The sequence below is a fragment of the Plectropomus leopardus genome, chromosome 17, assembly GCF_008729295.1.
Source record: "Plectropomus leopardus isolate mb chromosome 17, YSFRI_Pleo_2.0, whole genome shotgun sequence".
NCBI classification, from domain to species: Eukaryota; Metazoa; Chordata; class Actinopteri; order Perciformes; family Serranidae; genus Plectropomus; species Plectropomus leopardus.
The window spans coordinates 5,189,972-5,216,897 of record NC_056479.1 but is presented as its reverse complement, the minus strand read 5'-3'; the positions used below and the strand labels follow the sequence as shown (position 1 = coordinate 5,216,897).

Genomic DNA, 26,926 nt, shown 5'->3' with positions numbered 1-26,926 from the left:
AAAAAGCCGTGTCCCTGAAGTTCAGTATTTGGTTTAAAATGTAAACTACAGGTAATGTATTTGCTGTCTGGCAGGGTGAAATTACAACATCACTATTTATGTCTGTTGAATATAAGAATACAGCTGGTTAGCTCAGCATCAAGACTGGAAATAGAAGGACACAGTCACACACACAAACACACAAACACACACACACACACACACACTCACTCACATACACATAAATCAAACAATCCTCTGAAAATGGTCGTCAGTCATAGAGTTGATGCAGTTCAATTTTACACTACAATTATAATAATCAGTGAAAAAAAGGTTGTAATAAAAATTGAAAAGTGTTTAAAGACAAAAAAAACATACTTGAGTTACACTCTTTGAGACCTGTTGGTGCAATTTTGTAAGACATGCAACATAACACCAAAAAACATCATAAAATAAATTACAAGTTATGCCATAACATAGCATGTTGGCAAAACAGCCATAACACCATGATATAGCATGTTAAAACAATGACCACAAATGCAAGGCTATAGTATGGCAGAAATGTCAAAATATGACAAGTCCCAAAAACAGCTGAAAACTGCTGAAGACCGGTGAAAATAGTTGCCAAGGCATGCCATAACAACAGCCCAAAACACTATAATATTGCATGTTGAAAAAATGACCCAAAATGCAAGGCTATAGTATGGCAAAAATGTCAAACTATGATACCTACCAAAAACGGCTCAAAACTGCTGAAAACAACCTAAAATAGTGTGCCGAGGCATGCCATAGCATAGCATGCTGCAAAAACAGCCAAAACACTATAATATAGCATGTTGAAAATTGACCGAAAATGCAAGGCTATAGTATGGCAAAAATGTCAAAATATGACACGTCCCAAAAACAGCTTAAAACAGCTAAAAACAGCCTAAAATAATGTGCCAAGGCATGCCATAGCATAGCATGTTATCAAAACAACCAAAAACCCTATAATATAGCATGTTGAAAAAATGGCCGAAAATGCAAGGCTATAGTATGGCAAAAATGTCAAAATATGACATCTCCCAAAAACAGCTTAAAACAGCTAATAACAACCTAAAATAGTGTGCCAAGGCATGCCATAGCATAGCATGCTGTAATAATAGCCAAAAACCCTATAATATTGCATGTTGAAAAAAGGACAGAAAATGCAAGGCTATAGTATGGCAAAAATGTCAAAATATGATATCTCCCCAAAACAGCTGAAAACTGCTGAAAACCACCTAAAATAGTGTACCAAGGCATGCCATAGTATAGCATGCTGCAAAAAGAGCCCAAAACACTATAATATAGCATGTTGAAAAAATGACCGAAGATGCAAGGCTATAGTATGGCAAAAATGTCAAAATATGATACCTACCAAAAACGGCTGAAAACTGCTGAAAACCAGCTAAAATAGTGTGCCAAGGCATGCCATAGTATAGCATGTTATCAAAACAACCCAAAACACGATAATATAGTATGTCGAAAAAATGACCAAAAATGCAAGGCTGATGGCAAAAATGTCAAAATATGACATCTCCAAAAAACAGCTGAAAACTGCTGAAAACCACCTAAAATAGTGTGCCAAGGCATGCTATAGCATAGCATGCAGCAAAAACAGCCCAAAACACTATAATATAGCATGTTGAAAAAATGACTGAAAATGCAAGGCTATAGTATGGCAAAAATGTCAAAATATGATACCTACCAAAAACGGCTCAAAACTGCTGAAGACTGGTGAAAAAAGTTGCCAAGGCATGCCATAGCATAGCATGTTATCAAAACAACCCCAAACACTATAATATAGCATGTTGAAAAATGACCGAAGATGCAAGGCTATAGTATGGCAAAAATGTCAAAATATGACATCTCCCAAAAACAGCTGAAAACTGCTGAAAACAACCTTAAATAGTGTGCCAAGTAATGCCATAGCATAGCATGTTATCAAAACAACCAAAAACCGTATAATATTGCATGTTGAAAAAATGACCGAAAATGCAAGGCTATAGTATGGAAAAAATGTCAAAATATGACATCTCCCAAAAACGGCTCAGAACTGCTGAAAACCACCTAAAATAGTGTGCCAAGGCATGCTATAGCGTAGCATGCTGCAAAAACAGCCAAAAACACTATAATATAGCATGTCAAAAACAAGACCGAAAATGCAAGGCTATAGTATGGCAAAAATGTCAAAATATGACAACTCCCCAAAACAGCTGAAAACAGCAAAAAACAACGTAAAATAGTGTGCCAAGGCATGCCATAGCATAGCATGCTGCAACAACAGCCAAAAATACTATAATATAGCATGTTGAAAAATTGACCGAAAATGCAAGGCTATAGTATGGCAAAAATGTCAAAATATGACACATCCCAAAAACAGCTTAAAACAGCTAAAAACAGCCTAAAATAGTGTGCCAAGGCATGCCATAGCATAGCATGTTATCAAAACAACCAAAAACCCTATAATATTGCATGTTGAAAAAATGGCCGAAAATGCAAGGCTATAGTATGGCAAAAATGTCAACATATGACATCTCCCAAAACGGCTCAGAACTGCTGAAAACAACCTAAAATATTCTGCCACGGCATGCCATAGCATAGCATGCTGCAAAAACAGCCAAAAACACTATAATATAGCATGTCGAAAACAAGACCGAAAATGCAAGGTTGGCAAAAATGTCAAAATATGACATCTCCCAAAAACAGCTGAAAACTGCTGAAAACAACCTAAAATAGTGTACCAAGGCATGCTATAGCATAGCCCTAATCCTCCATCGTACATATTATAAGCATGTCCAGCTGAAAACCACATAAAACCACAAAAATGGCATGCTGAGGCATGGCATAGCGTAGAATTTTGCAAAAACAGCCGAAAACACCATAAAATAGCATTTTCGAAAAACTACAGAAAATGCACGTCTAAAGTCTGGCCATGTAAATCACATGAATCCACTTAAAATAACATGCAGATACTTGGCATGGCACAGGATGTTGCAACAACATCCCAAAACACTATAAAATAGCATGTTGAAAACATCAGTGAAAAAGCTGTACTATAGTATGGCGAAAAATATCACAATAACACATGTCCAAAAAACAACTGAAAACCACATAAAATAGAAAGCCGAGACATGTTGCAAAAATGGCCAAAAACACCATAATATAATATGTTGAAAAAACAACTGAAAATGCGATGCTATAGTATTGTGAAAAATGTTAAAATATGACATGTCCAAAAAAAACCCCAGCTGAAAACCACTTAAGACCACATGAAATAGCATGCCAAGACACACCATAACGTAGAATGTTATTAAAACGGCCAAAACCATGAAAAATGAAATGAATGAAAAATGTCAAAACATGACATGTCCAAAAAACTGCTGATAAACACATAAAAAAGCATGCTGAGACACATCATAGCATAGGTTGTTGCAAAAACAACAAAAAACACCATAATATAGCATGTTGAAAAAATGACCAAAAAATGCCATACTATAGTATAGCAAAAAATGTCAATATATGACATGTCCAAGGAACAGCTGAAAACCACATGAAATCACATAAAATAGCATGCCAAGAGACGTCCAAACATAGGATGTCGCAAAAACAGACAAAAACACCATAAAATAATATGTCAAAGAAACAAACGAAAATGACAAATTACAGTTTGGCAAAAAATGTCAAAATATTACATGTCCAAAAAATAGTTGAAAACCACATAAAATAGTGTGCCAAGACCCACCATAGCATAGGATGTTGCAATAACTGCCCAAAACGCCATAAAATAGGATGTCAAAAAATGACAGAAAATGCCAGGGTTAGGTCCGTGGTCGGGGGCCCTTCTGTGTGGAGTTTGCATGTTCTCCCCGTGTCTGCGTGGGTTCTCTCCGGGGTCTCCGGCTTCCTCCCACAGTCCAAAGACATGCAGCTCAGGTTGATTGGTGACTCTAAATTGCCCTTAGGTGTGACTGTGAGCGTGTATGGTTGTCTGTCTATATGTGTTGGCCCTGCGATAGTCTGGCGGCCTATCCAAGGTGTACCCCGCCTTCCGCCCGATTACAGCTGGGATTGGCTCCAGCCCCCCTGCGACCCTTGTGAGGACAATCGGTTACGGAAGATGAATGAATGTCCAAAAAACATCTGAAAACCACATAAAACCATATGAAATAGTGTGCTGAGACACTCCATAGTATAGGATGTTGCAAAAACGGCCCAAAACACTGAAAATGCCTGAAAATACTCAGTGTTCCCTTCAGTGTTTGGACTTGACCTAAATTTTGACGAAAAGCCACTGAATTTCCACAAACAACTTGTAACATTCCCCCCCTCCTGATATAAATTAAGACATCCTTATTTTTACCCTTATCTGTTAGACAGAGACGTGTCTGGATTTAAAAAAATGCAAACACAGACTAAAATGAGCCAAGGACCAGCTTACCTCCCAGCTGTGGTGGAGTGGTCTGTGGGCGGTCACAGGCGCTCGTGTATGTGAGGATAGTTACGAAGGAAAGTATACAGAAAGAAAAAAGAAATGCAGATGTTTTTCAGCCTAGTGGCTTTCTTCAGGGCGTCATTGTACTGTACTGGTGTGAAATAGATAGGTGCTTCCTAATTGAGTGATCACGTAACATGTAAGATGTGTCACACACAAAAAAACAAAAAAACAAACAAACAAAAACCACAGTGGAGAGAAAAAAAAGTTTTATAAAAATGTTTAGAAGTCAATTTCTTCATTTAAGCCTGGGAAAGTCATAGCATCCAGTTTGAGAATCCAGTATATTTGTCTTTGGAGAAGTTTTTGACGCGGTTGTGGATGGCCTGATGTGCTGATTCCTTCTGCTCTAAGGTTTCATTGCTGGATTGATGGTGGTTGAAATATCCACATGCTGTGAATGTCTGGGTGCGTATCATATTGCCAAAATGTTTATAACTGCCGCATTTGTAGGTGCCAATGAGTCTTTTGAGTGTTGATCCTTTTTTTTCGGGGAAGGTAGCTCAGTTAGTCTCTGATGGAGGGTGCTCTCCCACAGGAGTAAACAGGCGGATCCAGAAAAAGCTTGTTGAGGGTCTGATCACAGGCGACAATGTTACAGTTGCATTTGATGATTTGTTTTAAACGGGGCGCCTGGGTACTGTATGTAGTATGTAAACTGATCCAAACTTAAACAATTCATACACAAAAAATCTTCTGAAAATGATCTTTTCAACCACAGAAAGTTGATGCGGTTTAATTTTATTCTACAATAATAATGAAAATATTGTCAAAATAATGTCAAAATAGGTAAAAAAAAAAAAAAAAAAGTTGGTAAAAGAAAAAAGACATACTTTCTACAAATTGTTTTGACATACTATAGGTCCTTTTATGACTTTTTTATATGGCCTATGATATGATATGATATGATATGATATGATATGATATGGCCTACTTAAACATTTTTTCCAGATTTTTTCAACATAACATGCATGCCTTTCTTTTTGACATGCTATACCATGAAAATTTTAAAAAATTCAACATGTTATGCTATGAATTTTTCTTCAATATGATGTACGATGGCATTTGTCCAGATTTTTCGACTTGCTATACTGTGACATTTTTTCCACTTTTTTGATTTTTTTCTTTTTCTTTTTTTTTTTTGACATGCTATACAAATTGCTATTTTTTTTTATGTTATACTATGACATATAGTCTGCCTTTACATGCATGCACGCACACACACACACACACACACACACACACACACACACACACAAACAAAGTTCATATTTGGGTAGTTATGAGTGGAATACTAATTCAGTTTATAGCGTTCGTACAAATATTTTGCCCAACCACCTAATAAATGAATAAATCATCTTAAATGATCTCAGAATAAAATGTTAAAGTATGTAGAAAAGAAAAAAATGGATGTTAAAAGAAAGTAGCAGTAACTCATGAGAAATAAGATCTACTAGAGTTGAAAGTTCTTCTGAAGGTTTAATTGAATTGTAGTTACTTAAAAAAATCTAGTTCACACAAGAATATAACAGATCCAGAGGCAGCAACAGTAACCATGGTAACAGCACATAAATACACCACAAACAAAAAAGTGAATTAAGACGTTCTCAGGAGTTGTCAGTAAAATCAAAGTAAAGCTGTATGAAATGTATGTAAAAACCTCTCATAATGTTAGACATACTGTAGAGGGAAAAAAAAGAACAAAAATATAAAAAACTACAAAGGTTAGCTCTTCTGATTGATTTAGTTAGATGTTAGATGGAGAGAAACAGGACAAGACTGACAGGTGAAATGATTGTGTTTTGGTTTTGGTTTTTCCTCAGCTGTCCTACTGTTATATCATCCTGGATTTTGGGTGATTTTCCTTTATATAATCATTTTTAACAATCACATTTACACATTGCAGCCTTTGTCTCTGATCCAGGTTAAAATATTTTTCAAAACTGTGGGAAGAATTGGTTGGATTTGGTTCAGACACCGATGTTTTTCTCAAGAGTAACAGCTATCATTTTGTGTACCTTTTAATTAAGCATAAGGTCAAAATCTGCACTCTAAATATGCCTTAAAGAGAAACAAACGTTCACTCTTAAATCAAAAATAATTTTTTTTAAGTTACAAAATTATTTAAATTTTTTAGAACTTTTTCCAGGTCATTTCTTTGTTTTGTTTTTTTTAAACACATTTTAATTTTTGGGTCATTTCTTCTTTTGTTGATCATTTCCTTCTTACCATATTTTTAAAAAGAAATCAAGTCAATTTGCTGAGGTTTCAAAGGGTTAATAAAGGCTTTTTAAAATTTGCCATCAGCAGTATAGACACATTTTTCTGCCCCTGGCCGTTGAATGGTGTTTTAGGAAATAAAACTATGCTGGCAGGATATTAGTTTTAACCCCCCCACTGATGATAAATCAGACTCTGCCTGTTTATGAAATGTTCCCTCAGCTGAACCTACAGAAATGGAGAGAAAGACTCCCTCTTCCTCCTCAGTTTCAGCTCTCAGTCCGTCAGCACTTTTAAATAAACACCATCGTGAGTTACAGGTAGAAGAGGAAGTGTGGATGGCATTTTAAAAAAGCTCACTGTGGTCATTCAGTCTGTGTTCCCTCAATCACGTTAACATAGTTCCCCTCATCGTCATCACTGTCGCTCTGAGCCGACACGTCTGGTGTTGATCCTGCAGGAAAACATGAAAGTAAACATCACAGTGAGTTCATCCCTCACATTATGTTTAATGATAATCCGCACAACACTCACGAAACTCCTCTCGTCCAATCAAATGACAAAAAAACACATATCATAGCCCTAAACGGTATTAAACCAAAGAGGCATGTTTCAGAGAGCGGATGCTGAGCAGCTCTGAGACTGAATGTAATGCTGACACATGACAGGCACAAACTGGGCCTTCAGGTGACCTCACAAAAAACCCAGAGCTTCCTGTGTGAAACACCACCAGGATCACGCAAGTACTCACAAACCGAAAACTCACTTTGAAAGTTCCGTGGCTCCACATTCAGATAGTCTCTCTCCTCTCCTCTCTCCTCTGAAAACACAGAAGACATAGTTACTGCGGGCTTTTAGAGAATGAATAAAGGGCTTTGTAAATGTGTTTATTTGGGAGGCTCAATAAATATACATATTCAAATGAGCAATGTTAAAATTAAGGCAAATAACTGATCAAAAGGACATAGTTTAGATTCAGATTTAGACAAGTTTCTTCATCCCAGAAGGTTATTTCAATTTTACAATTTACCCACACCAAACAAAAACTGACAAACAGGAACAAACAGCACTCAGTAGCAGTAATAATATGTCAGAGACATCAATACACGGGCAAATATACATATATACAGATGCACACTGGCACCTGGTGTGTTCTCGTGCATACTGACTCACATCACACAGACCAGACAGAAGAAATTAAAGGAAAATAATTCCATGCTTCAATACATAAGTTAGTAAAATAAGTTAAGTAAATTCTAATGCATTGCACATTACTTAAATATATTCATAGAGTGTTTATGTTCTTGCTGCCATGTGAAGAAAAATAGACACAATAATACACCAACTACTGTATGTGCTTACAAAATAAAAAAAGTCATTTAAAAAGACTGCTATCAACATTTAGCAGCCTGATAGCAGAAGGAATAAAGGACTAAATATACTGATTTGTTTTCCTAAGGGCTGCTTTGTAGTGCTGGCCTGAAGGCATTATAGTGAATTCGCTTGACAGAACATGATCATGGCCCTCGTAGACATCACGTTAAACCAACAGATAAATGAAAGAGTTAAAAGACTCTTAATAAATGATTGATAAGAAGTGCTTAAAATAGTGTTGCAGAATTTAAAGGAGTTTTAAGTTTCCGCAGAAGGAGTTTTGTTTTTTGTCTACATCTGATGACTGACTCTGTTCTTGCATATTTTGAAAGGAAAATACAACATGTGGTGAAGATTTTGGCTGTTACATGAAATAAGACTTTAACCAAAGACAAAACCAAAATAAAACCACAGAATGCTCCTTTAAAAACTCACCTTTTTTCTCTGGGACATTTTCATAATCGTGCTGAACATCTGTGGATGAAACTACACAGTTGATTAATTTACAGGTGACCTCGAAAAGACAGGTAATACTTTATTACTTTATAAAAGCATCATAATACAAGTTATGTGATATAGTTATCCTCTCCTGTTCTCTCCAGTTTATAGTTTTTTTCTTATCCTTTTCTTTACCCTACTGACAAGTGACTCTGTATCCTGAATTACTGTTTCTGTTTCCCAAACTTGTACCTGAACTTGGCGTTGAGGCTCGGCTCTGATTGGTCTGAGGAGTCTCTCCTTCGGGCAATACGATTCTGCAGAAACCAAAGAAGAAGAAGAGACAATCAGGCCTGGCATTTTTCTATCTGGACCGTCTTTTTCATTGTTTTGTGTCTCAGTGACTAAAGTAAACAACAATTTTTGAAACTGGTCAAATTTTTAGCGAGAGAACTGCAGCCGTGTAATGACTGCAGTGAAACCAGATGGGGCAATTGTGCAATGTCAGTATAGGTCCATTAAAAGTGATTTATTTTTTGGTTAATTGCCAAAAAATGAATAAAAAGTCTCTCTCTTCCTTGCTTGATGCGGTCTGTTATTATGACTAAGTCTAACTCATGAAGAAGTCTTGTTCTGAAATCTCACAGGACATAACTTGTTGCAGGGAGACAATGCTGAAAACATGAGTGAGAGAAAATTGTGTTTTGTGTTCCTGAACAGATATTGTCCAATTGTTTAATGTCATGGATGATTATTTAACACATTTTGACAATGTGAATGAGTTCAATGGCCGCCCCTATTTATTTAAACCAGAGTACAAGTCTTGTAAGATTTCAGAACGAAGCTTGTCCTTGAGCGAGACTTAGTCAAGTCATGTCAGATTTATTCATAGAGCACATTTAAAAACAACAAACAATGAGCAAGTGCTTCATAAAGAGATTACATTAAACAGAGGCATGATCAAATCAAAACACAAGTTCAAGTAATACAGGCATAAATAGGACAATGTAAGTGAATTAATATGAGCATACAATATCTTGACAACCATAACACAAAAAACTGTATTGCACAAACAACAAGACAAAATACATGTTGCTCCAAGCAGTGTGGTCAGGCATGTCTTCATAATGATGATATAAAGAAAAGACAAAGATCCAGGGGAACTGATTGTGGTTGCAGATTCGACTGCTTGGCCAAAGATTCAGAGCTCTGTGTTATTTTAGCTAAGTTGGAGGATACTTTTTGCCATCCAGGATTTCACATTCTAAATTTAAAAGGGAGTTTATAATGCACTGATTGCAAGATTTGAGCGGGAGGTACAGCTAGGTGTCATCAGCATAAAAAGGTAAGAGATATATTTTCTGAAAACAGACTCAAAGGGAATCATATACAAGGAAAATTAAATAGGCCCTAATATGGAGCCTTGTGGTACTCCACATGAGATGATTGCATTGGAAAAAGATACAGTACATTAAGCAATTAAGCAAAAGGTCGAGAAACACTTGAGACACAAAAATAATCCTCTTTGGACATATAGATAGTTATGGTTATATTTTGGGCGTTGAGTGATTGTAGCAGTCTCAGTTAATACTGGATGAATTTCAAAAATGTTGATCACATCAGTCGGTTTGACACAAAAACATGGCAAAATAGAGTCCAGGTTGAAAAATGAAGAAGTAAAAAAACCCCACAAAAACTCCAAAACACCAGAGGTTTGTCTGAAGAAGGACACTTACATGTATCCGGGGTCCTCTGCATCACTCTCAGTGAAGTTAGGACCTGCAGAAGGCAACACATCAACATCTCATCCAAAATCATTATCCAACAATCAAGTCCCAAGTTAAGACAAACAAGATCAATATGCCTATCAGGTCCACTGGTTTTACCTTCTACATTTGCAAATATTTCTCAGAGCCATTAAAAAGAGACAGAGCTCATCATTATAATATTTTCAACCTAGAAATGTGCAGACTCAAATAATTACAATGTAAGTTACTATCATCTAAATGACTGATTGTGACAGTAAAGGTCCCTTTTCCTAATTACAGTGGAAAAGTTGCATTTTCTGTTGCAGTTTAAGTAAACGTAACCTTACCGTCTACTGGATTCTCATAACTTGGGTTACTTTCTGTGGGCCAGAAAAGGCAGATTGTTAAATATATTTTTAGATTAAAGTACTAATCGTAAAAGTAGTAAGTAGTAATATCTGAGGACAATAATTCGGTGGATAGCGACGCACATAATTAACTAAGCTTGTGACAAGAAAAACAGAACCTCACCAGTTTCTGTTGGAGTGAAGGATCTTTGTCTACGATGAGTTAAAGGATCAGCTGAAGGTGAGCTGAGTGTGAAAACAAAAGAAAAGCACATCTGATGTTTAACAGTTATACACATTTTCTGTCCAAATCTGTTATCTGTAGTCCAAGTTTTCATCTCCTAGAAAATACTAACTCTACTTAGATTTGTGCAGTGGTGCCATGTGGCCAAATATATTTACTCAAGTACTTCACTTGAGTACTTCTGGGTACTTTATTCAAATGCAATTTTAAGGATGACTTAAGACACATCTTTATTGATTATCTGAGGGGAAATTCAGGTGTTGCAGCAGCACAAAGATAAAATACATGAAAGCGTAATAGGGACATTTTACTGTTTTACATTAAAAAAAACTGAGTCAGGGGAAGGGGATAATATTAAGAGAGAAAGATCTGAATTTCTAAGATTAAAGTCACATATTGCCAATGTTATCGTTCTTTTGTCACATTATGACTAACCCAGAAAATGCTTGGAAATATCTAGAGCATAGAGACGCATCTGTAGAAATCCAATTGAAATTTCTACAGATGGAATATTATCCCCCCACCTGGCTCCTTATTTTATATTTTCCTCACATGCCTTACAAACAGACATAGAGAAGATAAATAATAACAATACCAATAAGAGATTTATACAAATGCAGTATCATAAAAGTGTAAAGCAGACAAAGGTCCAAAATAAGGACTTGTAGAGAGAGAAAGAGAGATGCTACAGTAACTGACTACAACTTTTAGTATTATTAAGTATTGACTTGGTTTGTTTGACTATTGCTGATAAATCTTTAGCAAATATGGAAAATATTCCAATAAATGTAACTTACAAAGGTGACAGCAGGTTGGAGGGAAGGTGGATGGAGTTCAGATCTGTGGACGGCTGGGCTGCAAGTCAACAGAGAAAAAGTCATCATCATTATCGACTTTCAACATTAAAAAGAAGACCAACATAAATGACAGGATCATCAGCATAGAGTTCTCGTCAAAATCTATGAAATATTACCTTTTTTTTTAGTTATTTTCTGCAATATAATTTGCTGTGACCTGTTAATTTCAGCAGCTTCTCAAAACTTGCCATGGTAGAAAACAAGATATACAGTATGCTGACCCTTCAATTCACTATATTTTTTAATACTCCCCCCACCCACTTTAACAGAAGTGGTTAGCATAATTTCATTTTTATCAGAAATTATTTAAAAGGATTAAATGACTATACATTTTATCAGTTTTACCTTATGTATTACAGTGAGAATAACAGATACAGAAGAGAAGTTGATTGAAATGTCATATGACAGCATCTTAAGTTATCACCTGAAAATCACTCAACTTTTGGTAAAAAGGAAACAAACAAAAAAAAAGAAAAAAGAAAAAAGCAAGAAATAAAATAAATATTAAGTTTAAATACCAGATATGACAGAATACTTTTAGTAAAGATGCCCACAAAAACATATCAAGTATGAGGTCTCAAAAAAACCTAAATATTATCTAGGGTTACAGTATTAATATTATATCACTTTAGACATTTTGAATGTATTTAATTAGAACTCTATCAATATATGAAGCATGAAGACAAATTTAATAACAATGTGTTATTTTCTATATGTAAAATGTCAAACGCAGGAAACAGCATTTACATTTATTTTTACTTATGTATTTAAAGAAGAACATGTGACTTTTCAACCAACTTTTGAAACAAAACTTAGTTGATGTGAACAGGAAATTACTAATGTTTGTATTTTACCCCTGAAATGTAAAACTACAAATAATCCAAATTATTAATGAAACTGACACAGTCAAAAAAAAGATTTCAGGTCTTAAAAACACAATACATTGTATTTATGGTGCTCTTTTCAAACTATAATAATAAAAACAATCAAAGACAAACCAAACCCCAACACTTTTTTGATATCTCATAATAAAACACTTGATTTTGATATTAAGTCCTATTTTACTTATAGTGGTTGCATGAGAAATAATTAGATTAATTATTGGTTCATGTATTATTTATAAATAAAAAATGTATGTTCATCATTTGCAAATATTTTCTGTAATAAAACAAAGTACATTAATCATTGACTTGAGGTCAAGGCAGATACTTTAAAAAAGGACTGAGCTGCCTCTTGTAACATGTTGAATGTTTTACATTCAAAGATTAACAGCAGTAGGTGTTTCAGACTTACATGGATGGATGATTCTGAATTGAGTGGATCTGTTTGAAAGATATCAAAAAAAATATATATATCAATCATTAAGTCATTTAACACCATAAGGCAAAAGCTGAATTTTGTACTGTAAAAATATGTTATCTTTCATCTGCACTACTGTTGGTGAAAGTCTGGATTCCTCCACCACCAAAGCCTAACTGGGTCCAGTCAGATGTGTAAGAGGACTTTATTTGATGTTTGTATGATCTTTCATACTTTAAGTTGTAGAATGTCCTCTTTACAAATAAATGTTATTTTGTATGGAGGGTTTGTTTAGTACATGGAGAACAAAATGCTGTACAGTGGTTCAGCTGGACTGAGACATGATCTCTCTGAGCAACAGTAACATAACAATAGAGGAATTTAGCAAACTTAAAGCTCAGCATCAAAATGTGAGCAGATCCGAACAGAAACAGGTTCCTGTTTTAGTGATAAGTGCAAAATAATGTCTGTAACAAGAAGGAATTAAAAGGCAACTTTAGCAAAATTGTTCTTCAGACCTGACAATAATAACAGAGGGTTAGTCCAGAGTTAGCACTGTTGGAGTATCAGCTGGACATACTATGGACTGACAAATCACAGTATAAACCTGTTCATTCTAACCCCTGAGAAGACTGCAGAGGGCCCAAAATAAAAACAGACAAAGTCAATATTAAGAGGCCAGTTGTGCTGATGTTGTTCAATAATGATCAAAGGTCACAGATGCTTTTCTGGACTGGAAAACAAATTCAAAATGTAAGTTCTGACAGTATTCTCCACTGTCATAAACACTGTGGGGTATTCAACTACATTCAAGTTTGATTCATTTTTCTTCTTTTGGGGCAAAAACTGTTCAGATATAAATAACAGATTTGGTGTCTGAATTGCACGGTCTGAAAAGAATCTCTGTGCAAATAGTCATTGTCAAAAGAAAGAAGAAAATCATCAATATAAGTGCTGATTGCAAACTTTTTAATTTCAGTGTGTAGGGTGTAGGGTCATAGTAGAAAATACTTACGGCATGTACTCCTCTGAAGCGTTTATTTGCCTGATGGAGACTGGTGGGAGGAAACACGAAGAAATAAAAACTATTTCAACACATTCAAATGATTTCAATGTTGAATCTGTCAGCAGCTGAAACCAAAAACCACAGCGTCCATCATAAGTGTGAAATCATTACTCTGGTTTAAAGCCAGAGGCCGTAACATTGAGGTGATGGTGAAGATGGACAGCAGCTGTTAACCTCATGTTGGTGCAGGGTAGGTGTCAAAATATCATCAGCCTGGCTGATTATCGGGGCTAATATTTGGCATTTTGCTGATTGTCTTTGTTTTATCTTAATGATTGCTGATAAAATGAATTGACGGAAAAGTGCTAGTATTACACTCAATCAGCACCAGGAGAGGAAGTCTGCAATACATACCAAGAACGTGTCAGCATGGGAGGAACTTTTACTTTGTAAAACATCAGGGAGATATTTTTATTCATTCATTTTTTTAAATTTAAATTTTCACTGAACTTTAGGAAAAACAGTTGCAGGGAACTTACTGTATATGATGTTGGACGTTTCAGTTTTGATTAAACATTTGCTAAAGGCATTTGACCTTTCGAATGCCTCAGCAAATTGTCTTCATTTCTTTCAGGTACGAGAGGAAGAAAGCAACGAGCAACCTCACAAAAAAATGGCCAAAAAATTAGGAAGAAATTTAGAAAGAAGTTACATGAAAATAAGCAACAAAAAAAGTTAAAAATAAAAAAACAACAACAATGACCTTAAGATAGTGCTTAAAAAAGATAAATATATAATTTGTTTTTTATTTTGAGCAATAACTTTAAATATATTTTGATAACAGATATAAATGAAAATTTCTGGACATTATTCCCTATTTTTTTTTGGTAATATCATACAATTTCCCCCAGCTAATTGTGAGAACATTTTGTTATTACCTTACACCATTTTCTTTTGTAATATGCAGCACATCTTTTCAAGTTGCTCAATGCCTTTTTTCCAAAGATTTTTTCAGAAATAAATAAACCAATTCTCTCAGGTTTCAGAGCTTTAGATGCTTGTGAAAAGGCATATTTTCATTTTTACTGAAAATGCATATGGGTTCCAATTATTGGTCTCATTAAGTAGTAATAATGGGTTTCAGTGTCAGCCTCTGAAAACCAATATTGGTGGACCACTCGAGAGTGAAAGGAGACCGTATCCTACCCAGAGGGCCTTCGTTCCTGCAGTGCAGACAGATGCCAGCCAGGAGGACCATGGAGACGAAGATGGCAGTCGCAAAAAACCAGACGAGCCAGGAGACGGCCATGTCTCATCTGAGTGGGACAGAGGACGACAACATGACACCATCAGCCATTTTATTCATGCAGGTTAACCAAAATAAATCTGCAGACCTCATGTCTGAGTACACCAGTGTGAAGTGAGTAGAGAATATTTGGGTTCATACATAGAGGTATGAAAAGCAGGCAGGCTGTTACTTTACGGATAATTTAATGTTTTACAGCAGGCACACCTCCAGCATGGCACATTACCACATTCATGTATTTATCTGAGAACATGTGCACTTCTTCTGTCTTTTATTATCTCCACCAGGTCTGTGAGTGACTTTGCGCAAAACTTATATTTTAGAAATGGGAGCGGCCACGTATGAGGGATTTTTTGGAAGGTGATAGTCCACGATTTCACAGAGGAATTGTGGATTCAAAACTTTCGGATGATCCACTCAACTTTTACGCAATGCTTTAACACCTCTTTTAGCACCTGCTGCAGCATGCTTGTGCCAACTTATGCAAAATTGAAGTGTTTTCATTAGGCATAATCTATATTTGCAATTACAATTTTTGTAATTTGAGGGTTAATAGAAACCCACCTAGTGTGTGGAAGCTTCCTGTCTGTCTACAGCTAATCTCCCAAACTACTGGACCAATCAGCCTAATATTCTGTGAGCACATGTATGACTGTATGCTCCAGGACCTCTCTTGGCTGATATGATTCATAACTATTGAAAAAACTTGTTTTACTGACTGTTTTATACCATCATTAACCGCTGACTCCTCACTCCTCCAAACGGTCTGTAAGGGGCCGCTAGTTTTCTGGGAATCAGCTTAGTTTCTTGCAGGCCACATTTTGGCCTTTGTCACGGCTGAAAAATTGACATCCATAAAAAAAAGTTTGGTCTCATAATAAACCACAGCACCTTCAGATTAATTCCATGCCACATATGCTATGATCCACTAATGTTAGGCACAATACAAGATGAATAAATACACATTTTTTTGGTTATCTTTGCCACCATCTTTGACTGTGAAGGAACTGGGAGGAACAATTACAGCAGGTGTAACTGCACCACATTCCTACTTCCATGACTGCGACCTGGATTAGTTTTTGTCTGCTGCACGGGGTCAGACTGCACCGGGAAGCAGAGCATTTTTGTTGACCCAATTTTGTAGACTTGCTGATTTTGTTTGTGGTCATTTTTATTTATATTTTTGCTCCCACCATAAGTAATTAAGTAGAATATGTAGTTAATTGTTTTGTTATCTACTTGTTGTCTACTTGTCATGCACTTGTCATTGCTGTTATTTCCTCCTTTGTTGTGCTGTAGCTCACAAAGTTCAAAGTACAGTTATGAATGACATGGAGGATTTGAGCATGTTTTTTTTTAGTAATTTAGTACATTCACGATTACATTGTACACATATTTCACATTACATTACATTGCATGTTAGCAGGAGAACAATACAATACACTGTGCAATACACAGTGGCACTGTCAAAAAAATAGATGAGGTGTGAATTTCGGGGACACTTCTGAAATGTGCTGCATCAGGAATTCAAAGATTGTCTAGAGTGGCCGTGATGAGCCTGCTTGCTCGCCTGACTGAGATCTGCACTCTACAGAGGGCCCTTTGTTAGTCTAAATCATTATTATCAAGAGGAAGCCATGATTTCAAGATGAACACGCCTGCACTATTTACTTAAATAAGTGGCGGTTTTTAGTTTCCTGAGGCATCAGAAGAAAAACATGATGATAATCACAAAAGTGCGTCACACAGGAAGGAAAACCATCTCTTGTCACATGTGGAGCCACTGACTGGTGCACATCATTTTCTTTCCTTTGAGAGGCTGAACTCTCCACTGAACACATCACAGACTGACTCCAGAGACTGGAAAACACCTGAATCCCCTAACACGCAGTGAAAATGGAAACCTTCACATCAACCTGCCACAACCACACACATTCACATTGTTTACGGCAGTCAAAGTACGAGAACCACACTGTGAAAATATTCTATTACGAGTAAAAGAACTGCGCTGAAAATCTTACTTCGGTAAAAGTCAAACTAAGCATAATTAAGACAATGTGCACTTAACCGTTAGAAACCTGTGCAAAACGTCTTGTACACAGAGTGACTCAAGTGACTTTTGTCAAAACATTAACATTATTAGTAAAATATTACAATTATTATTGAAAAGAAAAAGCAGCAAATCTTCACATTAATGAATCTAGAACCATGAAAAGTTTTTACATGAAAAATGATTTTCAGTCAATAACATAGTGTCTGACTATTTTTCTGTCAACTGACTAATTATTTCAGCTGCATTTGTATGTTGGAAAATTTTAACAAAACATGTTTTACAACCTCTTAAGTTCTTTATGTGCAAAAATCCTAATTTGTAAAGTAACTAAAGCTGTAGCAGAATGCAGCAGAAGTAGAAGGTGATGTAAAAAGACTCAGTTATATTCTACCACTGCAAACACTGCAATCGTCGTCTCCTAATGAACTTAATTAGGACGACTTTTAATATATCTTTAAACTCTTCATGATGTTCTTCCACAGAGGTCTGTCAGCTCCTCACAGCACTGCAGAGTGAGAGGAAGCCATGTTGCTCAGCTAAAAGCGTGTTTTGTGTCCCCACAAACACACACACATGCACACGTACACGCACAGGCACAGACACACGCACGCACGCACGTGCACGCACACACGCACACACGCACGCACACACACACACACACACACAATGAACCTCCCTAAAAAGATTTTATTAAAGGCAGCTGGCGAATAGAAATGAGTGTAAAAAGGTCAAAGAAAGGAGGCGTGACAGGAAAAGATAGATGTAATCTATAAAAGGTGACATATATGAAAGATTAAAGAGAAGGACCATGATGATCATTTGGGTTTTCCCCCAGAGCGACAGATATACGGTTTATTTCATAACTAGTTCCTAAAATGTTCATTGTGTTATTGCACAAAAATGTACAATTAATAATGATAATGATACATGACTTAAACAAATTTGGATCCTTGAGTGATGTACAAATTCTACTATGTTTGTGTGGGAAATTTTTTTTAAAAGTTTAAAATTGTACTCAGGTCAATGTAGAGAAAAATTTGTTAACCCATTGAAGTCTGGATTGAAATCCCTTTTCTTGTGCTGTTTTCAAGCGCCTTACACAAGTATTTAAACCTTTGAACTCTGAGCAAAGTGATTTTTTTCAAAAACATAAAAAAGGCAATGAGCAATAACAACAACAACAACAACCAATTAGTAGATTTAGCTAATTTTTTTTTTTTTAATCTAGGGGAAAATATCAGAAAAAAATGTATAATTCTCAAAATTACCTATTTAAAATTATGTTACAGAATTGTTATAATTTTTTAAGCACCTTTTCCATGTGTTGCTTACCTTGTTTTTTTTCCCTCTAAGATTTGTTTTGTTGTTGTTTTAACTATTGGGCAAATTTGCCCTATAAACACAAAAGTATGAGTGAGTGAGTGATGAAGAAGGAATACTATTACAATAATACAATAATACTATTGTGAGTGATGACATGAATTTTGGTGTTTTCCATTGGCCGTTGCTCTTTCAATGTTAAGGTGAACAAAAATCTATTACAGTGTATATGTCAGCCACGTCTTGTTTCAAATTAAAAGTCCTTAAGCGTTTCATACATGTTCCAGCTATATACTAGGTTTTGATTTTGTCTTGTTCTCTGACAACTTAAGACCCACATGTTCAGCATGGCAGTGCAACATGGTGGAATCCATAGATAAGAATGGCTTATTCCAAGGTAAACAAAACACAACGATTCTTTATTTCAGGTGATTATAAACTAGAGAATACATTATTTTTTTTTATATCATATTCCATTCCTGACAATATATTCCTCTAAATCCTGCACAATGAACCTTTAAATAAAGGATGTGAGCATTTCTTCACCACTGAGCATTTTGTAAAATCATCACTTGGTTGTATTTGGTAACTGTTGCTGTCAGATAAATGTATAAATACAGCAGCAGCAGCAGCAGCAGCAGCAGCAGTAACTAGTTCAGATTTGATTATCTTTGTGATATTGGCTTTAAAAACACTCAGCAGCTTCCTGGAGTTTCTGCTCATTTACTGTCAGCTTCAGCAACAGGAAGTCACTACTCCCAGCAAAGAAATAGTCCTGCACATAGACCCTTAATAAATACTAAACAGCTGTTTATATATTTTGTGTTTTGTATTAATAAGTTTTCATATTGATAAAAGAACTAAGATACAACATGTTGATTAGTGAGTTTTGGAGGTGCTGGTAGGTGGATTGTGTTCCTCTTGCCGTTTCCCCCTGTTTCCAGTGTTTATGCTAAGCTAAGCTAACTAGCTGTAGCTTCCAGGAATCAATCTAAACATCTGACTTTAATGACTGTTTTCTAAAATGCCACATTTTCCTTTAACCCTCTGAAACCTGGATCCCCTTGTGCTGCATTCAGACGGCTGTTATAAGCCTTTGAAAACTGAGCAAACTGATTTGATTTCTTTTGAAAACATAGGGTTAAAAAAAAAAAGACAGTGACCATCTTGACAAGAAATGTATTTCTTTTAAAAAGAGGGGAGGACTATTGGAATTTATTTTAAAGAAAACTATATTTATAACTATAATAATTTTATATTTAAAACATATCGCAGAAAAAATAAAATAAAAACATATATTTCTTTTATTTTACAGCACATTTTTAGTTCATTGTCCGTTTTTTGTTGTTTTTTTTTTTAATCCTTGGATATTTTTTTGTAACTTTTTACTATTTTTTTTACTAATTTTTTTAGGCCATATTCTGTTAAGTAGCTTGTTGTTTCCCCTGTTTTGAAAGAAATCAATACAATTTACTTGTTTTTAAAGGGTTAAAAAAAGACAAAAGAGAGACAGAGAGGGACAGCGAGAGAGAGAGAAAAAGAGAAAGAGAGAGACTGAGTCATTAGAAGATAATATTAATAAAAAAAATATACAGAAAACTATATTTTGAATAATAATAATAATTGTAATTATTAATGTTCTTGTTAATAATTTTATATCTATATATTTTTAAATCATTTTTTGTATTTTTTTTATATTCCTTTTCTTTTTTGTTCAGAATTTCTGATCATTTTCTTGTAGTTCGCAACTTGTAACTGCAACTTGCAACAAAAGGTCGCCACCTGGACCTGAAACCAGGACATGTGGTGGTTTACAGTCCGCACCGTATACCACAATACACTTGTTTCTATTGGTCGGCTGCATTTTTGAATCTTTCAAAATGAACATAAATTTGGAGCCAGAACTCTGGAGATGGCTGCCTGTGACTCTGCTGTGCTGTGAGAGGAGCTGATCTGAGCTGATCTCGAAACATTTTCTAGATGAGTAAAAATAATACAAGCCATGCCATCAGAGCACCTGAATACCTACATTTTAAAACCACAGTGTAGAAATATTCTGCTAGTACAAAAGTAGAAGCTTCAATAATATACTTTAGGTACCAAAAGTGAAAGTTGCAGAATGACCCAATCTAGAAAAAAAAATGCTTGCTATGCTCCTGAATTAAAATATTTAATACAACAATGTATTCATCACTTTAATGTTACTACTTTGTGAACTGCCTGGTGGGTTGTGAATTTCCTCCGTTGGGATCAAAAAAGTTTTAATTTAATTAAAAGTGTGAATTAAAAGAGCGAGCGACCAAAAACAATAAATATTTAACCCAGAGACTTCTCTATGTGCTTCTGTGCGGTGAAATAAATATTGGCTTCCTTCAATAGGCCTCAGTGTGAAAACCGTACAGATCCACTTCAGTGCTCAGCTTCACTTACTCCAGGTGCATGCTGGGAGCAGACTGAAGTTCAGCCATCACGCAGAGTTCACAATTAAGGATGTAAAAATGGAGGAGAACTTACCGAAACTTGAGGACAGACGGCAGTTGTACGTTGACGAGGAGGACTGGATGAAGTTTCGGGGCCTGCTGCTGGTCTTGTGTCCCCCCGGAGTATCTGGTCCACATGAGGCGACTAGTGTAGCCAAACATCCACCATGTCTGAAGAATTCTTTCTCACGTTCTGATCCGCACCTTCAGCGACCCACTTCAGCTCTTTCCTCCCTCTTTGTCAGACTCTCCTCTTCCGTGGCTGCTGCACCCAATCACCTCGCTTCACCTCCCGCCGCAGATCCTGTGATGCTTTCTCGCCCTCCTATAAGAAAAGTGACGATCCACCATCAGCTCACGTTTGTCCGAAAAGACACAGCATCAGCCTCTGAGAGTTCAGAAAACACAAAGAATTAAAAAAATCATCAATGGTTAAACCCTGAGCACAAGATTACAGTTAAAGAGAGTGTGACAAAATTTTGCAAAGGTCGACTCACCAACCAGGTGAGTCACCAACCAACCAGCTACCATAGAAGTTCACAGCTCAGTCGCAGTGAACAACGTGTGTGGGTTGATCAAACTGCCCTCTTTCAGATGATCTCAACTGCAAACTGCAACTGGAAACTGGAGAAGAGGCCTTGCGGCACTAAAAACAAAAAAAAAGTTTCACACAAACACCTCGAACCAATCAGGAGACGGAACTGTGACACCTCAGAGCGTCGCGGGGTGTTAAAAAGCTGCAGCGCTGTGTGAACGCTGCTGCAACCGTCTTGACATCCTCCCACCTACAAACAGGAAACCACACCGAGGGGAGGAAGCAGAGTCCTCCTCTCCTCTTTTTCACTCCTCTCCTGTTCTCGCTCGGCCTCGTTTTCTCCTTCTAACGAGAAGAGCGGAGAGAAGAGAGACAGAGGGGGAGCACAGCAGAGAACCCCCCCATGAGTGGAGGAGGAGAGGGGACACCTGCTGAAAAGAGGCTGGAAAACACTTGAGTTCTATGTAGTTTGTGATGATTTGGGCAACTTTTTGAACCATTTATGATTTTTTTCACAAATAAAAAGTCAGTCCACAGTCAAAAGAACCAACCCTCTTATTTCCTCAAACCTCATCAAATGTCATATTACATCATAGTCGAGTGATAAAGGCTTTGCAAAACTTTGAACTTTTGAATGCAATTGACGCAAAGGTGAGATTTCGATTTTTAAAATCAAGAGTGTTACCAAAAAGTTTTTTTCAAGAGAAACTACAATTACCACCATGCGGTTGTGTGCCTCCATTCGCCAGTCAAGTTGCACAGTTTACACCCATGTCTGTGACAACATGGATTCCTCACACACATCTTCAACCTACAGCACAGAGGATTACGATTTTTGGGTGGGCACCCAAGATAAGTATCTGACAAAATGTCTCCCCCTCTGTTCCTGAGTTATGATGTTTACGACCAGAAAAGTCTTCTAGCAGAACATTATGTCAGTGAAGTTGATTTTAATCTTTTTGGATAAAAAAAATAAAATGTGTTCACTTTAACATTTTATCTAACAGACATTTTTTTGTGAAATTATATCACGATTATATATTAATTCTTGAGTTGTGGCAAAAAACATGTTCTGTGAGGTCACAGCGACCTTAGACCTTCAAAATCCAATCTGTTCATTCTTGAGTCCAAGTGGACATTTGTGCTAAATTTGAGGAAACTCCGTCAACGTCATCTTCAGATATCGCGATCATGAGAATGAGACAGATGCAAGTTCACGTCGATCTTGACCTTTGACCACCACAATGTAATCAGTTCATTGCTGACTTCATGTGGACGTTTGTGCCAAATTTGAAGAAATCCCTCTATGTGAGCCATTCTTGATGTAAATGCATGTAGTGTGCTATCTGTCCTGTAGGGGTCACTGTCGTGGTATTGAGTGTGTGTTAATATTAATAGGAACGATCATGCAGTGACGGGTGTGTTGCTAGAAGGAGCACAAACTGTTTTTTGACCACAACGCTGTCTCCTGTCATGCTGATCGTAGTTGTGAAGTTATTCTTCATCTGATGTTTATGGACACAGATGGTGAGTTATGCATGTTTTACTAAAGACCATGACGGTGAGAAATAAACTGTATTAAGGAAAAGAAGAAGTGGAACTGTTTTCACCAGGCAAAGAGCAGATGGAAGGCAGGCGAGTGCATCAATTAGTAGCCCGTCTAGGCAGCCTCTCAGTGGCTTTAGCCGCTATATATCCAGTCAAAAAAACTGTGCTAAAGTTACTTTAGGAGCTTCACCATCGCAGTAGTAGCCAACTGCAACAGCAGCAGTTTTCTGTGTTTTAGATGCTGGAAAAAAAGGGGTAAAAAAAGTGTGTCCTGGTTTCCAAATCTAGCTTTTGTAAGAGGACGACAAAATCTGCTGAAAGGTTATTCTGCATGCTTCCTTTAAAGGATCAAGATCATCCACCTGTGTGGCAGCAACAAAACAAGAGTCTTTTCCCGGGATCATCATGGTGCCCAACGGGAGATATGTGCAGCATGACAAATTTTATGGATGGCCAATGATGTTCTGTATGCATTCTGCTCATATTACCGGGCATAAATCTAATACATTGGTGTTCAAAGTCGGAGAACAAGTGAATGTACTAACTTTGTGAGACTGTGCGCATTGTTGAGAAAGTTAATCTGTGTTTGGTAAAAAAAGGAAATTGAATATGGATGCGTGTAATGATATGGACATGTCTATGGAGGCTACTGCGCAATTTGACGATGCAAACTGCACAGTTGCACAAAAGGACAAAGAAAAATGTGTTGTTAAACTGACTGTTGAAAGCACTTGCAGAAAGGCTTTAAGTGTTTCAGATCTCAAGAAAAGCTAAGCTAAATAAGACTAGTAAATTGAGAGATACAATTTATGGTCTAAAAATCAGAAATTAAAGGTACTCTTGATGTTGGTCAACATTTGAAGTGAAAGTGAAGTGAAAGGTAGTCATGATTCTTTGATGGAGTATTACCTGATGATTAAAAAGAAGGGTGTGAAGCGTTGTTCAAAGCAAAAAGCATGTTAAATGGTGACTTCATTTCAGAAACTGTGGTTGATATGGGAACATGAGGACTTAAAGTTATTGGTGATGATTACTCCAGAGTGTTTGTTATGTGGCAAGCAAACAAGTAAGAGGAGTTCATAAAGAGAAAAAACCAGCGCCACTTCTTCTGCGCAAATAAGGCAGAGACAAACAGACCTGCGCTGCTTGCTCAGGTGGAAACTTTAAAGGAAAAGCACATCTTGGAAAAACAACAGCAAAAGGAAAAGGGAGCAGCTTAAACTGGAAGCTATGCTAGATGCAACTACAGCTAAAACAGTGTTGCAGGCCTCTGATGTCCAAAGTGTATCCAAACCATCATCCAATGCAATGAATTCTTACCTAAACAGGCACAAAGGAGAGCAACTATTTCCAAAGGGCTCAGTGGGCTTTGGCAACAGAATACCAGCCTGGCAATCAGAGCAAATCACAGCAAAATTAGGACTGGTTATTGTCATCAGCTAAACCAACACCAACCGTTACGCTTTCTCAAGAGGCTGCTCAGCTTACATGCAGCTGGACATAGGGAGTGGACATTCAGTTGAATGCATCTTTACAGTCTGTGGAACCCTCTCTGCGTAATGCTCATGCTGTGGAAAAAACACATCTTGCTGACATCTGCACTCTTCTGCTACACTTGATGGTGAACATTTCCAGCCTGAAACTGCCTTTTAAGGTCAAAAATGTGTCTTTGCCCAACAACATCTTCTTGGTGAAGTAAAGGCTGTTGGTCTGAAGAGGATGTTCATGAGCAATGAACACTTTTTTGAGAAATACAAAACATTATTTAATGAGATGATCAGCAACGGATACGCTATGCAAGTACCCACAGATCACCTGAGTCGTGGCAGTGATTAGGTGTGCTTATATTCCTCACCATGGCTCAAATCACCCAAAGAAGAGAAGTCTGCAGGTGGTGTTTGACTGTGGTGCGGCATTTAAGGGAACACCTTTAGATCAACAGCTTTTGCAGGTTCCCAACTTCACCAGCACATGGTTGGGTGTCCTCCTCAGGTTCAGGTTGGAACCTGTGGCAGTCATGGGCGACATACAGGCCATGCTCCATCAGGTCAAGGTTTCAGTGGAGCACAGAGACTTCCTTCATTTTTTTGTGGTGGCTGGAGGAAGTGTGGCAGAGTTTCAAATGTACATCTGTTTGTTGCTCTGCCAGCTTTGCTTTCAGAAAAACTGCAGATGACAATCAGTCCAACTTTCCCCCTGTGGTGGTGCAAACAATAACTGAGAACTTTTCTGTCGATGATTGTCTGACAAAGTGGATCAGCAGCAGTTACACCAAACTACTACAAACTACTCCTGAGAACATTGAGCCAAACCCTCGAAGGAGCTGAATCTCCAAAGAGGTGAACTCACTGTTGACAGAGCTCTTGGTCTGCAGTGGTGCATCGAGAAGGACGCATTCAGGTTTAAAGTGGAGGTTCATCACAAGCCTTGCACAAGACATGGAATGTTGTGTCTGGTTCTGCGTACGATCCTCTTGGATTTCTTGCACCTGTAGTTCTGCCCACCAAATAATGGTGAAGGAACGCTGCAGGAGAAACTTTGGATGGGATGAGACCACACCCCATGCCATCTTGCATCAGTGGATGAGGCGGTTGGAGAAGCTGGATATGCTGAGTTCCAGGTTGAGAGGTGCATCAAGCCAAAGAACTTTAGACTTCCTGTACATGTTCTAGTCCATCATTTCTCTGATGCTAGCGAGGCAGGATATGGAACTGTCACTTACCTCAGGCTTCAGAACAACAGAAATAACATCAGTGTTGCATTCCTGCAGGGAAAGGCCAGAGTTACACCCTTAAAGATCCTCGCGTAGAGCTGAGCTGCTGCCCTGGCTGTTTGTGTGGACCTGATACTGAAAGCAGTGCTGAAACTCCAGCTACAAGAGTCAGTCATTTGGACAGACAGCACGTCTGTACTGAAGTACATGAAGATGTCAGATAAGCATTATTATACCTTTGAGGCAAACAGGGCCTCAACTGTTAGAGAAGCCACCAAACCTGCCCAATTGCGTTATGTCGGCTCCAAGGAAAACCCTGTGGATGATGCATCCACGAGTGCAACATGGAGACTTCCTTCAGAACAACACTTGAATTGAGGGTCCAAAGTTTTTGAGGAAACCAGAAGCAGCTTGGCCCCCGAAACATAGTATCAGCATCTATAGAAGCAAATGACCTTGAGGTTCAGACGGAGGCCACAGTAAATGCTGTAAATGTGAAAAGCTCACCAGAAGCTACCAGTCAGCTTATGGCCTACTTTTCTGATTGGAAGAAAGGTACATTCCGTCAGTCAGTCAGTCAGTCATTTTCTGTAGCCGCTTGTCCTCGTAAGGGTTGCGGGGGGGCTGGAGCCAATCCCAGCTGTAATCGGGCGGAAGGCGGGGTACACCCTGGACAGGTCGCCAGACTATCGCAGGGCCGACACATATAGACAGACAGCCATACACGCTCACAGTCACACCTAAGGGCAATTTAGAGTCACCAATCAACCTGAGCTGCATGTCTTTGGACTGTGGGAGGAAGCTGGAGACCCCAGAGAGAACCCACGCAGACACGGGGAGAACATGCAAACTCCACACAGAAGGGCCCCCGAGGTACATTCTGTACGTTTGCAAACCAAGTCTAACTCATTGAAAGATGAGTGACTAAAGTTTGCTTGGTACG

At 37.4% G+C, this 26,926-nt stretch overlaps 1 protein-coding gene across 4 annotated transcripts; it reads right to left on the bottom strand.

Annotated features, from left to right (window-relative positions):
* Window positions 1–6,721: 6,721 nt before the first annotated feature.
* LOC121956399 lies at window positions 6,722–21,867 on the bottom strand. Of its 4 annotated transcripts, none has more exons than XM_042504587.1 (13): window positions 21,685–21,867; window positions 21,222–21,575; window positions 15,235–15,344; window positions 14,038–14,077; window positions 13,017–13,045; window positions 11,664–11,721; window positions 10,807–10,868; window positions 10,623–10,655; window positions 10,264–10,306; window positions 8,780–8,844; window positions 8,525–8,563; window positions 7,482–7,535; window positions 6,722–7,169 (listed from the first exon to the last, which is right to left on the bottom strand). In XM_042504587.1, the coding sequence occupies exons 3-13, from the start codon at window positions 15,335–15,337 to the stop codon at window positions 7,081–7,083; spliced, it is 615 nt and encodes a 204-aa protein (XP_042360521.1). In that variant the 5' UTR covers window positions 15,338–15,344; window positions 21,222–21,575; window positions 21,685–21,867; the 3' UTR covers window positions 6,722–7,080. The 4 variants fall into 4 exon arrangements, with proteins under 4 accessions (XP_042360521.1, XP_042360519.1, XP_042360520.1 ...); XM_042504585.1 differs by having other exon boundaries at window positions 8,525–8,575; window positions 21,685–21,864; XM_042504586.1 differs by having other exon boundaries at window positions 8,525–8,575; window positions 21,222–21,512; window positions 21,685–21,864.
* Between the last annotated feature and the right edge of the window lie 5,059 nt (window positions 21,868–26,926).